Below are 14,925 nucleotides of genomic sequence, written 5' to 3' on the forward strand. Positions count from 1 at the left end.
CTAAATTATAGTGGTCTTCTATAAACAAGATATAATGCATCTAATTTTTGTTAAAGATTTTATTTTAAAGATATTATGCTATAAAAAGGTGTTTACAGGTTAAATTCAACCTATATATTGAATATGTTAACAATTTTTTAGTAATTTCTCATTAGCTAGTGTGCTTAGGTGAATTGATGGGTTGATCAGGTGGGTTATTTTACGACATGGGTTACGTTAGTACGTATTGTGAAATAGATTGAGTAGTAAGGTCTGTTACATGGGATATATTGTGATATACAGTTGTAATAGAAGCTCGGAGATGTATATAAGGAGAAAACTAAGCAATTATTTCATTACTATTTTAGATTCTTATTTCCTATGTTCTTGTTTTAAGATCAGTCTGAAGATGTGTTTAATGTTGGGTTTAGATATAATTTGAGAGAAAATATTTGTTTGGCTTATTCATTGGAATTACAAAGTCCTGATTGGACTAAAATATTCTGGGACTGTTGTGAATTTATTCAGAGGGGTTCTGTACAATGCCATTGTGATATATCAGAACTGTTGCTACATTCAAGGGTCTGGAATTCATTCAGAACATTTGATTCATTTGGAATTGTTTAGAACATTTTAGCATTTTTTTTATATATATTGATAAAACTGTATTCTTCAACTTTGATAATTAAATTGTTAAATTTTAAAAACTTATTGGTTTTGCTTCTGTTACTTAGATTATGGGCATAAAGTCCTAACAATATGTTATAAAAGTTGTTGTTGTAGGGTTGAACGCCATTTTTCAGCACACGATAGGCTATACATAGCTGCCAGTATTAATGGTGGAGGAAGAACCAGAGAAAACCCTGGAAAGAACCACCGACCCACGAGAAGCTACTGGCAAGCTTTCTCACATACCCACATTGGGTGAATCCGTGTTATAAAAGTAATATTATGACCTGCCTTACTCTAAGAGTAACATTTGCGAACTTCTTGGAACTATGAAAATGATCTGTCATACTTGCAAATGAGAGTACATTTTTTGTATACTGTTGTTGACTGTAAACTAGGATTGAATAGTTTACATTTTAAAGGGTGATGCATTTATTTCTTGAATAAGTGTATTTTGTCATTTTCTTTAATACTGAGATACTTTATTTCTGTAACTAATTGTGACACGTTGGTTGTTTGCTTGCTTTTTAACACCATTTTCAACACATTATTTCTGTATTATGCCATGGAAATTGGACACATCAGGGTGACCAACCTGGGACAATCTGGTTAGGTACCAAACCTGTGACCATTTGATGTGACTGAGCTGTAATTTATTTTGTGTGTGACATCATGCAGCTCTGCTTATTGTGTTGTAAGAATTGAAACTTTAACTCCTTAACCCTGGGAGCGTCTTTTCATTTTTGCCTGAAATGGGGATAGGAAATGCAGTTTTGCAATGATTTCTGAATGCATCCAAATACATCTGCTTCTGAGAGATTTTTATTTAGCCGGATACCTAAGTGTATGAAAGAAGTTTCTGATTGGCTAAGTTTCTGATTGGCTATTATGCTAATGCATGTTAAGAAGGGTACAAATTGGACTTATTTTGTTGCATATTTGACCCATGATTTTCGTGTCCTGGCCATGTGTTACTCCAAATCTCAAACTTATCCTACTTTTTGGAGAGGTTCACCTGTCCATATGCATGTCAGACTGGTCAGCTTTAGATCTCAGGCCAGAAAGTCTAAAATCCAGACACAAACTCCATTTCTTAAAAAATGTGGTCTCCAAAGTTAGGTTTTTCCTGCTGCTTTTGTAATGTGAGTAGAAAATCTACATTATTTGAACTACATCTATCTACTTTTCTGTAAGACCACCCACTTTGTTGTATTTTAAATGATGTCATCAGTACAGAGATTGGAAGTAGGATACAACCATATGATGTGTAAGCATGGCACATGGGGATAACGACAATGAGTTACAATCAAAGATGGCTGATAGATGTGCACACAAATATCAGAATCTTATTTTGCCCCAAAATGGATGAATTTGGGAAGAGAGATATTAATGTCAAATTTTGGAAATATGCTTCTTCTGTATTGCCAAAAATAAGGAAGGGTCTTGATTCGGTTTATTTTTTAATGAAATCCAGGAAAACTTCTTAAGTTATTCAACCCTTATTGTTTTTTTCCCCCAACAACTCTTCCAATTTTCCTACTGCACTGATGGACTAGTGGTTTGAGTGTCCACATTGGATGTGGGAGGCTGCAGGTTTTGAACCGTGGCCAAGTCATACCAAACACTTATAAAAATGGTACTAACAGTTGCCTCGCTAGGCACTCAGCATCAAGATGTTAGTGTTAGGACTGGACGGCCTGATGTCAGGATAATATGACTGGGTGGGGCATCATTGCTACTTCTGTGGCATGATGCCACAGTGATAGACATCATTATAAACTGGACACTGCAGACATCATAGCAATATGACTGAAAACTTTTTAAAGCTATGAGAAAAATAAAAAATGCTTACACACACACACACACACACACACATACACAATTTTCCTATGATTTGTTTTATTGTCCTTCAACATTTTTGAAGAAAAAGTCTGTCACCCTCCCTTCTGCCTATAACATGAAAGGCTTTTGGGATTAGGGATAAAATTTGGTATTTTTTGTACAGCATCACCAGAAGGTGTGTCATGTACCACTCTGAGTGTCCAATCTTGACAGCTCAATAGGTTAGTTTCATCACACTTTCCCTTCTGCTGTATCTTTTAAAACTGTTTGAGATTAGGGGATTATACATGTACATCATCACAAAGAGGTGTGTCATATACCACATTGAGGGTGCCATTTTCAGGGTGAAGGTCATAGAGCAGTAGTGTACATTTTCCATCACAATTTCCCTTCCACATTTTAACTTTAAAGCTCTCTGAGATTGATGATTGCAACTTAGTGTGTAAATATCATCATTTGCATTTTGCTATATATATATATATATATATATATATATATATATATATATATATATATATATATATATATATATATATACTACCCTAGCATTTTACTACATTCACTCATAACTTTATGTGTATATATATCATCACTAGCATTTTACTACATTCACTCATAACTTAGTGATACCGCTCTGGTGGCCTAGTGGTTAGAGCATCCGCCTTGGAAGCAGGATGTCATGGGTTCGAACCCCAGATGAGTCATACCAAAGATTTACAACAATGGAACTAACAGCTGCCTCACTAGGCGCTCAGCATTAAGAGTTTAGTGTTAGTAGTGTTAGGACTGGTCGGTCTGATATCAGGATAATTTGACTGGGTGGGGCATCAATGCTACATGTCTGCGGCATGATGCTCCAGTGCTAGACATCACTATGAACTGCCACACTGCAGACATTGTAGCGATATGACTGAAAAATTGTTAAAGTTAGGTTAAAAATCCTAATCACACACACACACACATAGTGTGTGTATGTATATGTGTGTGTGTGTGTGTATGTATATGTATATGTATATATATATATATATATATATATATATATATATATATATATATAGACACACACACACACACACACATATATCACCCTAGCATTTTACTACATTCACTCGTAACTTGGGGTAGACTGGTCTACAAGTGGTAGACTGGTCTATAAGCACTCACCATTACTGATCAGTGCCACCTCACCTCTGTCTATGTGGATTTGAGTCTCGGGCTTGGCCTATGTGTGTGGGTATGTGAGAAAGCTTGCCAGTAGCTTCTTGTGAGTTGGTGGTTCTTTCCGGGGTTTTCCTGGGTTCTTCCTCCACCATTTATTCTGGCCGCCATGTATAGCCTGTCTTGTGCTGAACAGTGGCATTAAATCATGGTATTATTTATTGGCTTTGTTTCTGTTTCATATCATTCAAACTGTTTGAGTTATATGATGAGACTTGGTACACAGTGTGTTTACAGGCTTTGTTTCTGTTTTATATCATTCAAGCTGTTTGAGTTATATGGTATTCTTATGCTTCATGTAACACAGGCAAGGTTTTGATTTTAAGGTGAAGGTCACAATGGCATTTCATGGATCATAGTCTAGGTTTTGTCTTTCAGGTGAAGGTCACGTTGGTATTTCATATATCAGTCAGTGGTTTTTATCTTCAGGGTGAAGGTCACAATTTTGTAAAATCCCTTTTTTGCACTTTTTCTCTGATGCATTGTCAGATAGGGCAATATATGTTAAAGTAACTTAAGCTGTGTCTGAGAGATCATAGATTTCACTATTTTGAACTTTTGTGAGCCTACCATGGTAGGTGGGAGACAAAACTTTACTGAATTTTCTTGTTTGTATCTGTAGGTGGAGATGTCCCAGAAAGTCCTCAGCACAGACATGGCATCACTTATCAGTGCCATGAAGCTGGCTCAGCATTACAGCAATACAGCGATGGATGGGGAATATCGAAAAGGCATGCTCAAGGCAGCCCACATTCTGGCTGTCGACTCAAAAAACCTTCTCGATGTTGTAGACAGTGTCCGGCTTAAATCAATGCAGACTGGTCAGATCAGATGATCTCTGATACTAATGTTGTAACATTTTTTTTTGTTTTATGATTGTTTGTGATATTACTGTGGAATTGAGAGAGAGATAGAGAGAGAGAGAGAGAGAGAGAGAGAGTCGATTCAGTAAGGAACCATGTCATGTAGGGCTGTTAAATATAAATGGTGGGGATATTAAAATCATGATGTTGTAAGTTTTATTTTCATAAGTCAAGTTGAAATTTGGTGGGTTACAGAGTCTTCAAAATGTGTGCTCCACCCCACCCCATTCTTTTAATTCTTGGAAACATACCTTCAACCAACCAGTTTTATATTTCTTCCAAATGAATAAATCATAATATTCCAACCTTTCTGCAACGATCCATAATATATAGTGTTAATTAATGTCATTTTATGCATAAAGGAAAACAAAGAATAATCTTTGAGGTTACATAAATTATGTTGAAGTTATTTTAAAGGAAGATAAAACTTTGTGGGAAGGTTGGGTTTTTTTTACTGACAAAAGTCTGTAATCATGTATCATCCCAAGATAATCCCGGGGTACATGTAAAGCATATTCCTATCATGTAAAGATTTGTGATAACAGTTATCTAGTACTAAGTATATAGAACCAAAAATATAATTGTTACATGTTTATCTTCTGATTCTATATTTTTCTTCTTAAATGTTAGATTTTTGTATGAATCTTAGCTGAATAAAAACTCTTCATGTATAACATTTAAAAATACCCTAAGGCAAAGTTTTGGGGGTTAAAAATTCTCTTCTTAAAAAACTACAGAATGTTGTCCATTTTATGTTACCAAATATAGTTTGTATTACTAAAACTAGTAACAGACTTTGATCTCACTAAAATTAGCAACAAATAATATATCTACATGCCTTCCAATTAACATTGAGTCATGAAAAGCAGCTTAAATTAGATTAATGGTCAGACCTAACAGTAGTTATCTCCCTTTGAATTTTGTTCCACTGATAACTTAAGACATATTTAAAAATGCATTTAAAAGGTAATCACAATAATTTCACAGATAATATTTCAAATGTTAATGTAAATTCTCAGATGACATAAAGAACCAATGTTTCAAAAAAATGAATGGATTATTCAGAGAGGTATGTGTGCAATAGTAAATGGGACCATGTATGTATAGCAATATCTATGGATTTGTGTTCTTGTATCTGCTCTTGTGTCAGTTAGAGTTACTTCATGCCTCCAAGCCATGGGTATTCTTAGTACTTTGATTTTCATGAATGTGGTTGGTAAGTGTACTTGATTTTCTACATACATGATGTGTTAGCTATTCTAGAAGCTTGTCACAATTTCATTGGGATAGTCCATCATTGGATCAACTATACAGTGTTTACACTTCAAGTCTTGGCAAACTTTTACTATTGCTTATAATGTAGAAAAAGTTAAAACAGTCAATTTAGAAAACTTTACTTAAATGCAAAACTACACTTCTAATGTGTATCACTGACTAAGCATTTTTTCTTATGAGGTACACTGCTTGCTGTTGTTAAAATGAGGCACACTGCTTTGTGTTGTTAAAAGTGAGGCACACTGCATTGTGTTGTTAAAATGAGACACTACAGTGTTGTTAAAATGAGGTACACTGCTTTGTGTTGTTAAAATGAGGTACACTGCTTTGTTTTGTTAAAATGAGGCACTGCAGTGTTGTTAAATTGAGGCACACTGCATTGTGTTGTTAAAATGAGGCACACTGCATTGTGTTGTTAAAGTGAGGCACACTGCATTGTGTTGTTAAAATGAGGCACACTGCATTGTGTTGTTAAAGTGAGGCACTCTGCATTGTGTTGTTAAAATGAGGCACACTGCATTGTGTTGTTAAAATGAGGCACACTGCATTGTGTTGTTAAAGTGAGGCACACTGCATTGTGTTGTTAAAATGAGGCACACTGCATTGTGTTGTTAAAATGAGGCACACTGCATTGTGTTGTTAAAATGAGGCACACTGCATTGTGTTGTTAAAGTGAGGCACTCTGCATTGTGTTGTTAAAATGAGACACTGCAGTGTTGTTAAAATGAGGCACACTGCTTTGTGTTGTTAAAATGAGGTACACTGCATTGTGTTGTTAAAATGAGGCATGCTGCTTTGTGTTGTTAAAATGAGGTTCACTGCATTGTGTTGTTAAAATGAGGTTCACTGCATTGTGTTGTTAAAATGAGACACACTGCATTGTGTTGTTACAATGAGGTACACTGCATTGTGTTGTTTAAATGAGGCACACTGCATTGTGTTGTTAAAATGAGGCATGCTGCTTTGTGTTGTTAAAATGAGGTACACTGCATTGTGTTGTTAAAGTGAGGCACACTGCATTGTCTTGTTAAAATCAGGCATACTGCATTGTGTTGTTAAAATGCAGCATTATTTAGAGCTTCTTTTATTCAAGATTTTCTTAACTTTAAAAATCCAGTATTTTAATAAAAAAAACTGCATTCTTAGACTGTGGACAGTGCAGACCCTGATCTGCCAGAGAAGAATGCAATGGCAGATTTGGTTCTACAGTGTTTGAATTTGTTGCAAGTAGTATATGGATAAATACAATTGTACACAGAAAGTTTCATTTTATGCTATTACTTGCTTTAAATAAATTTAAAAAGAAAATATCCAGACTAAATGTCATGAAAAACTAGCAGTGCTGACAAAGTTACAGCTGTTAACAGCATTGTGTACAACAAATAATATTATTCTCGATATCATGTGCTGTATGCTAAAGTTGCAAATAACAGTATTAACGCTTCTAGTGAGTTTCATTTCTATTGGCTGGAAACTTAAGTAGATTTGCATACTACATTTTTATTGGCTGGTAACTTAAGTAGATTTGCATAATTTACTGAATCTTTTGTTAACCGCAGTTCTACATTAACCAGATTTTCATTTCTTATCATTTTATTTTGGAACATTCAGCAGGATGTTATTTCCTAACAGGATTATAAATTATATCATTCAGTACAAGCCAAAGTCTGATTTTTTAATTTTTTTAATTTTATTATTTGTTCTTTATTTAGTGGAGTTTTTCTGAAGCTAATGGACACTTTGTGGAAATAATTCTGGATTTAGTTTTCCACTTTAAATGTTAACTGTTTTCAAAGTTTTGTGAAATTATAGTATTGTTAACCATTTATATGTACCATAACAATTGATAATGCACACCTAACTGTAAACTGCAGCATTCATTGTCAAGTAAAAGGTCAGTACTTTAGACATGAAATTATGCAGACTTCTGAACATAGACCCTAATCTGCCAGCATTTCATCTGATGGCAGATCTAGGTCTATGACACTTGCAGTTGGATATACATTATAATTACTGCATGTAGAGAATTTAATATGAATATGCAGTTAACTTCTCAGTACATTAGTTATTTAAATTTCTTTGATTTTACATATCAAGTTATGTTCATCATTCACAATATTTCTGGCCTAAATGACTTTATTTACCAGAAGTTTATTACAGCCCTATCTTGCAAAGGAAGCAGGCAAGAAATACATATGTTCACTTATTTTTGGCTTGGAGGGATTGTATACATTCAGTTTCTGTGGCATGGTGTCCATTCTCTTTTGTCATTTGCATTATTAATAATAGTAACATTTGTATGGTGTTACTAAAAATGATTAACAAATTATACATCCACTACTCAAGCCAGTTTTGTCTAGGGAGACAACTAAAATTTAGGTAACTTTTTAGGCCCTTAATAGTTTATCTCCCTTGGTTATTGCTGAAGATGCTTCAAATATTCAGTGTTAATGTAAACTCTGTAGTGACATATGGAGAAATAAAGATGAATAATATTATACAGAATATTAGAACAGTCTTTAAAAAGGACCATCAATAGCAGTCATGGACCATCAACAGCAGTCATGGACCATCAATAGCAGTCAAGGACGATCAATAGTAGTCAAGGACCATCAATAGCAGTATCATATTCTTCTGTGTGATCATATGTATAATAGCATCACTTCAATCTGCCAGGCTATTAATGTTTCCAGCACTTTGTAAAAATGTAATTTCCTTTATTTTTTGTGGCTATTGGATTTTCTGGTTAAGGAATTAAATGGCTTTGTCATTCTCGCTTGAATTTGTGAATTGGGAAAGGGGCCGTTCATTGCTACATAGGTATCATTTTTCAATGAGGTCTTTATATTCACTTTTATAGCATCCACAAAGTCCACAGATTTGTTAGTTGATTAAAATTAATGAATGGACATAAGTTATTGGCAATGAGCACTATTAATTAAGCTTATAAGATTGTGTATTTATTTTCTGTCTTATTTTATTTAGTCAATAAAGTAAACAGTTGTATACATTCTGCCTGTATAGTTTGTTGTACATTTGGGGCTTTTTGTTAAAAAAATATTTATACGTAGGTATTAAAATCCTATATAGTGTACATTACTCTCATTAATCATATTTAAGTCAGCACTTAATTTCTTTTCATAGTTTTCCCAATTAAATTGCATGAAACTGTCATTTTAGTTCATCCTGTACAAATTAGTTTTGGTTTGGGTTGGTGCTTTATGGCACAGCAACACAGTTAGGTTATTTAGTATCAATTCAATTGGAGTAAAGTACTCAGCTGACCCAGGACGCTGGACTGATGGTGGGATGTGAACCCTCACCCTATCGGTCATGAGTCCAGCAAGTTAACTACTGAGTCACCATGGTTCCCTTAAGAATTAGTAATATTAACTCAAAGTGAGATTTCAGAACTTATTTAAGTGATATAATTATTGTAGAAAGAATGAAGAACATTTTGGATGAATCTGTTTCTCTGTCCCCAGAGGTCTTATTTTTAGTATGCATGTTCTCACCAATCCCACCCCATCCCATCCCATCCCATCCCCATGTCCTAGAATTGTTGAGCCAATAATTATTTGATGACTTTGGGCATATGGCTTAAATTCTTCAAGTCTTTTGTGCTAAATTATAAATAAATAATTGCCAACATTTGTGGGATTCTTTTTCTCTGTTTTTTTATGCCATGCCAAGACTGTGGAAGTTGGCATGCAGTCTTATCCATCCATCTATCCATATAATTATGATGCTTAAATTATGATGATTTGTATTTGGATTAGTTTCTCAATCATTGTCTAACTGCAGAATCATACAAGATGGGGTAATAGAGCATTTCTGTGAGCATATTTTTTGTTCTTTTTTTTAATGCACCACATCATCAGTGATAGGGTATAAAGGGTTACCTTAGCTGATCTCTCTCTGTGTCAAACCTGGTTAAGGTGTTCATTTAGGTTATTTCACGTACTGTGGTTTCAGCAGATGTGTTTCGTGAACACATTTCTTTTTTCAAGCCATTCATTTGCAGGCTTTTGTATAATAGACAATAAAACCAACAATTATTTTGCTGGATTTGTAAAATGGTACTACCATTGTTGAGTATTTTTATTTTAAAAGTACTTGGTCTTAGAAACAATAAAATTCATAAGAAAAGGTTTAAGACATCCAGAAAGCTCAGCACTAACTCATCACCATTTGTCTTCATATAATTTTATCTATGATATTTCCTAATTTATGGTACTAATTACATGTGTTTTTCTTTGCTTTGTAAGCTCCAATATTTATCAGTCATTTATTGAATATATCCACATTTGTGGTACTAAATCTCCCTTTTGTTTACTTGCCATGCATTGATTATTTTGAAAATAATAGCCATTTTTTGAATGAGACCACAATGTACATTTTTAGTACAGATGAAAGAGAGAGCAAGAGAGAGATCATGAGATCATGGTAATGTATGCAAGTTTTTCTGATAGTAAAAAATAATATTTCAGTGAAATGATTTTAATGCTTTCAGAAGAAGTATAAACATGAACTTGCTGTGGTAATTAATTTCATTATAATGGGAACTGTGTGTTTCATATATTTTCAACAAGATTTTTTTGATAGAAGAATCATAACTTTTAGCTTACCCCTACAATGTGGAGGTAAGTTATTATACTTCCACCAGCATCACTATCCACACAGAAGAAGTGAATACACAGGAGACTCTTAATCACTAAATGTCAGCCATGCAACAGTTTGGAGCAGGTTTCATAGCAACCCACCCCCTACCCCCAAGGAAGAGGCAGACTTTGTACATGTACATTAGTTGTAAATTCTTGGTTAAGTTTTTGCATGTAGCTCAGGTCTTTTGCACACTCTTTAATATTGTTATACTTGGAATCATGAAACATGGTATTGAAATGTTTTGTGATGATTTCTACAACCTCTTTACAAATTTTATGCTTCACCATTTTTGGTTAAATTTGTTTCAAGCTTATTTATCAAACTCTTCATGAGATGATTGCATGTCTCTGTTAGTACCACACCTTTACCTCAAAAGGACACTGTGACCTACATTTCACATTTGACTGAATTGGGTCAAGCATAAGGTTTTGCATTTAGCTAATGACCATATATATATATATATATATATATATATATATATATATATATATATATATATATATCTGTGTGTGTGTGTGTGTGTGTGTGTATACATACATACATATGGTGCAAAACCCATTGTCCATAGATTCATGAAGTTTGTGAAGGAATGCATCTTCATGAATGCTATACTCATGATAAATTTAGGTCACTGACTGGTTCATTGACTTGGGTTCAATCTCATGCACTGTTCATGAAAAAAATCATCAAACTAGGTTTTTTGCATCCCTACATCCTTGAAATAAAAGGTCATTGTAACATGTTACATTACATCTGGAGATGATTATGTTCATTATTACAAATACATTTTGGTGCCTGGATAGTATAGGGGTACTACACTCACTTTTCACAGTGAAATTACCACATTATGACAACATGGTTGCAGCCAAATATATAAATAGGAGATGACAATTACCAAGCTCAACTAACCAGGAAAAGTCCAAATCATTGTTTTTGCAAGTGAAATCTTATGTAAGTGGCCAAGTTTGGAGATGGATAAAGTACCAAAATTTTAATTTTCAGACCATTTTCACCTCGCCACTCCTGCTAAGTTAGTAGGTCAGGATAATTCTGACAATTATCAGATGGCAGACTCCATTTAATGGCACTACAAGCAATGCCTCTTGGGCATGAAAATTCAGTGCTCATTGCATCTAGTCTAGTCAGTTTTTTTTATGTAATAATATAATTACAGTGTCATCACCCAATTATATCTGTATGCTGGTATCTATATAAATGCCATATAAAATTGCTTCTTTTAGCTCATGCAAGTCAAATGTCTTTTTTCCCATAGCAGTGTACCTGAACATTTGAGTTACTGTGTTCTTTTATATATTAATTTACTATATACAGTACCAGCCCACCCTGTTGGCCTTTGTGATATATTATTCTCACCCATTAACAGTATACTGTACATACGAATGTGTAGACATGCAGCATGCTTTTCATGGGAGGTCAAAAATTCAAGGTCATTATTGGTGCATAAACTGTGTACTGCTGGCTTTCACTCCAAGGTTACTCAAAGTCTGTGACCTTCACCCTGTAAAATTTGGCTTCCAGGAGTGGACAGTGATAACCACTTGTTGAGTAGATTTTAAGGACAAAGAATTTTGACAAAATGCGAAGGAAAAGAATGTTCTTTTCATCTGTTGTATATATTTTATGCCCTGTCACAGCAGGTAGGTAGGTTGGCAGGTGGGTGGATAGGTAGGTGTTTTCGCACTATGTTAACACAATGAAGGCCATATAGTGTCAATCACACATTAAAATCCTTACCTTGAAGTGACTAAATGTTATTATGCATAGATAAAAAAATTACAAAGAAATTCTTTGGTTAGAATAGGGAACATGGTCACTTTTGTTTTAATTTGTTTGCTGCACAATTTTTACAATGGCTACTGGAGACCTAGTACAAAATCAGGTAAGCTGTATCATCCTAGATTACACTCAAGTTTGAATTATTTTGGTCCTGTCTTTTTATATGGCCTATAAAATACGCCATGTTGAAATTGTATTATTATAAAAGTGAAAGAACAGTTTCCAAAGATTATTTGGAGTAAGACATTTAATGTATATCGAATAAGAATTGAATAGTAGGATTTAGAGTTACAGTCAAGTATGATTGGTTTCTGGTACAGTCAGATATTGGTAATATGGTAAAAATTGTTACATGGAATATTTATCTACTATTTCACAAAGTATTTCCAGTCCTTAGCATGCCAGACACACAACTGAAAGGGTCTGGTTTCATCCTGCTATTGGAGCGGCCCAGGTCAGTTAACATTGTGTGACCCTGGGCAAACACTTTACTCCAGGTATCTTGCTAAATAACCTTCATGTGATGCATTCTATATATATATATAAAAAAGCAGAACAAACCATAATGTTCAGCAGTATGTCGAAACAAAGGCAATTATGAGATGGGATTATATGCCACACTGGAGTCAAATTTTCAGATGAAGTGACCTCTCTCCAGAATAGAGCAAATGGTTTGTAAAATAAGGAGAAGCAAGTGTAGAGAGGTCAAAATTAAGAATGTTCAAAATGTATTACTAACCTATGAACACATTAAAATATAAAGAAACAAATACTCATTTATGTTTAAGAAAATATTAACAATTTTCATTGTTGTAATGTGTTGTTTTTCCAAATATGATAACTTCAAAAATAGTTTGCTAACGAAAGCTGGTGACACATATCAAAGTATAAACCTATTCTTCCTACTTTTACAATGAGATAAACTGGTTTATTAGCAATCAGTCTACAAACCTGCAAAGAGAAATAATATATTTGTGACTGGGATACAAATACATAGAATTCTTGTGGCTTCCAGTGAGTTTATGGTGAGAATATTGATGATTGCATACATAAAGTTGATAAAAACTGTTCAGAAAGGATGAAAATACTATGTTTAAGCCGTCATACATTTTGTTTGGGGAAAAGATAATAAGAGCATTCAGTGGCAATAAAGTAGGGATGGAGCAAGATGTTCTTTGTCAAGTCTTTTCTAGGTCAAGTCTTTTTACCACTTACATTATTATTTTCATTGCACGTTTTGCAACTGGTACATAAAAACTGTACATTATTTTTATTAACTTTGTTCCCATGTCAAATGTTTCATTTTGTGCATTGCGTTCACAGCAGAGAAGAAATGTAAATGAACCTAGTATACTGTATTTCTTCAATGCAACTCGGTTGACCAATGTTTTATATTTTTGCTCATATGTCGTTAAGGGATATTCATCTTAAGCGTGTATATGTGTACACATGGATACTTTATTTTCCAAGCTACAAAGTATCTTAAGTCTGTGTAAATGGAAGTATTTTGAAATAATTGTTAATTTGCTTGTGCTATGACTTGAAATCCTTGTACATGTATATTTGCATTATACATAAATAAAGCTGATAAATACTGACTTTAACTTTATTTTTTATGGAATGCAATGGGGGCATCATTAGTTGGTCCCCTTCATTCATATCTTTACATCTCTCAAGCCATCCCACCTAGCCCCTTGGCACATTTCTGCAAAATCACTTGATAACAAAATTTGGTAGGCATGTTTCTGTGCATATGTATGTGACCTTATTAGATTTTCACACCAATTAAATGGTGTAAGATGATGCCAGTTTATAATATGACCTTTCATCAGCCATATGTTGTCCATTCACAATCACTATTTACAACATCTTCTCACAAACCTCCAAAAAATTGACAAAAAGCATCCTCATATGATGTTCTTTTTATATTTTTTCAAATGATACAAATTCATCATGAATTATGGCCACTCTTACTAAAAATAGAAAAACCTTTAAACAACTTCTTGAAAACTGATTAAAAGTAGTTGACCTAATTTGAAAGAAAACATCTTTGCTGGATTTCTGTTGGTTAAGAGGTTGATACTAAAAAACAAAAACTTTAAAAGGACTTCTAAAACAAAAATCACTAAACAGAATTTTACCATATTTGACAGAAAGCATCCTGTCATTGATGGCTTTCAGATTTATACAAATTATGCCAATCTGATCAAATATGGCCACTGTTACTAAAAATAGAAAAACCCTCAACAATAACCTCAAAAACATAATTTCACCAAATTTAATAGAAAGCATCTTGGCATAATGGTCATTCAGATTTGTTCCAATAATGCCAATCTACTATTAAATATGGACACTATTACTGAAAGTATAAAATCGTCTAGACATTTTTCAAACATCTTGTATAAGCCAGTTTGCATAGTACAACAAGGGAAATAACCAATAATGAGAACTATTGCAAATCACAGGTTTGGGAGTTCTATCCCTTACAGACAAATTTGGAAACTGTTTAGAAATGACCAAATGCACCCATTTTAGTAAATAGCATGATCTTAATCCTGGGGATTAAATTTAATCCAATTTAACTAAATTAAAAATATGAAATTGATATATAATAAGT

General features: G+C 33.8%; 1 protein-coding gene across 10 annotated transcripts in view; it reads left to right on the top strand.

The window, feature by feature from the left end:
* LOC149807832 (focal adhesion kinase 1-like) overlaps nucleotides 1–13,906 on the top strand; it is a 242,187-nt gene extending 228,281 nt beyond the window's left edge. For all 10 annotated transcript variants that reach the window (XM_089971208.1, XM_089971144.1, XM_089971216.1 and 7 more), the window contains one exon: nucleotides 4,331–13,906. In XM_089971208.1, the coding sequence (XP_089827334.1) occupies nucleotides 4,331–4,543 (213 nt within the window). In that variant the 3' untranslated portion in view covers nucleotides 4,544–13,906. The remainder of the gene's footprint in view (nucleotides 1–4,330) is intronic.
* The last annotated feature ends 1,019 nt before the right edge of the window (nucleotides 13,907–14,925 follow it).

This window comes from Sinohyriopsis cumingii, chromosome 1, assembly GCF_028554795.1.
Source record: "Sinohyriopsis cumingii isolate HCF-2022 chromosome 1, ASM2855479v2, whole genome shotgun sequence".
In the NCBI taxonomy this organism is placed as follows: Eukaryota; Metazoa; Mollusca; class Bivalvia; order Unionida; family Unionidae; genus Sinohyriopsis; species Sinohyriopsis cumingii.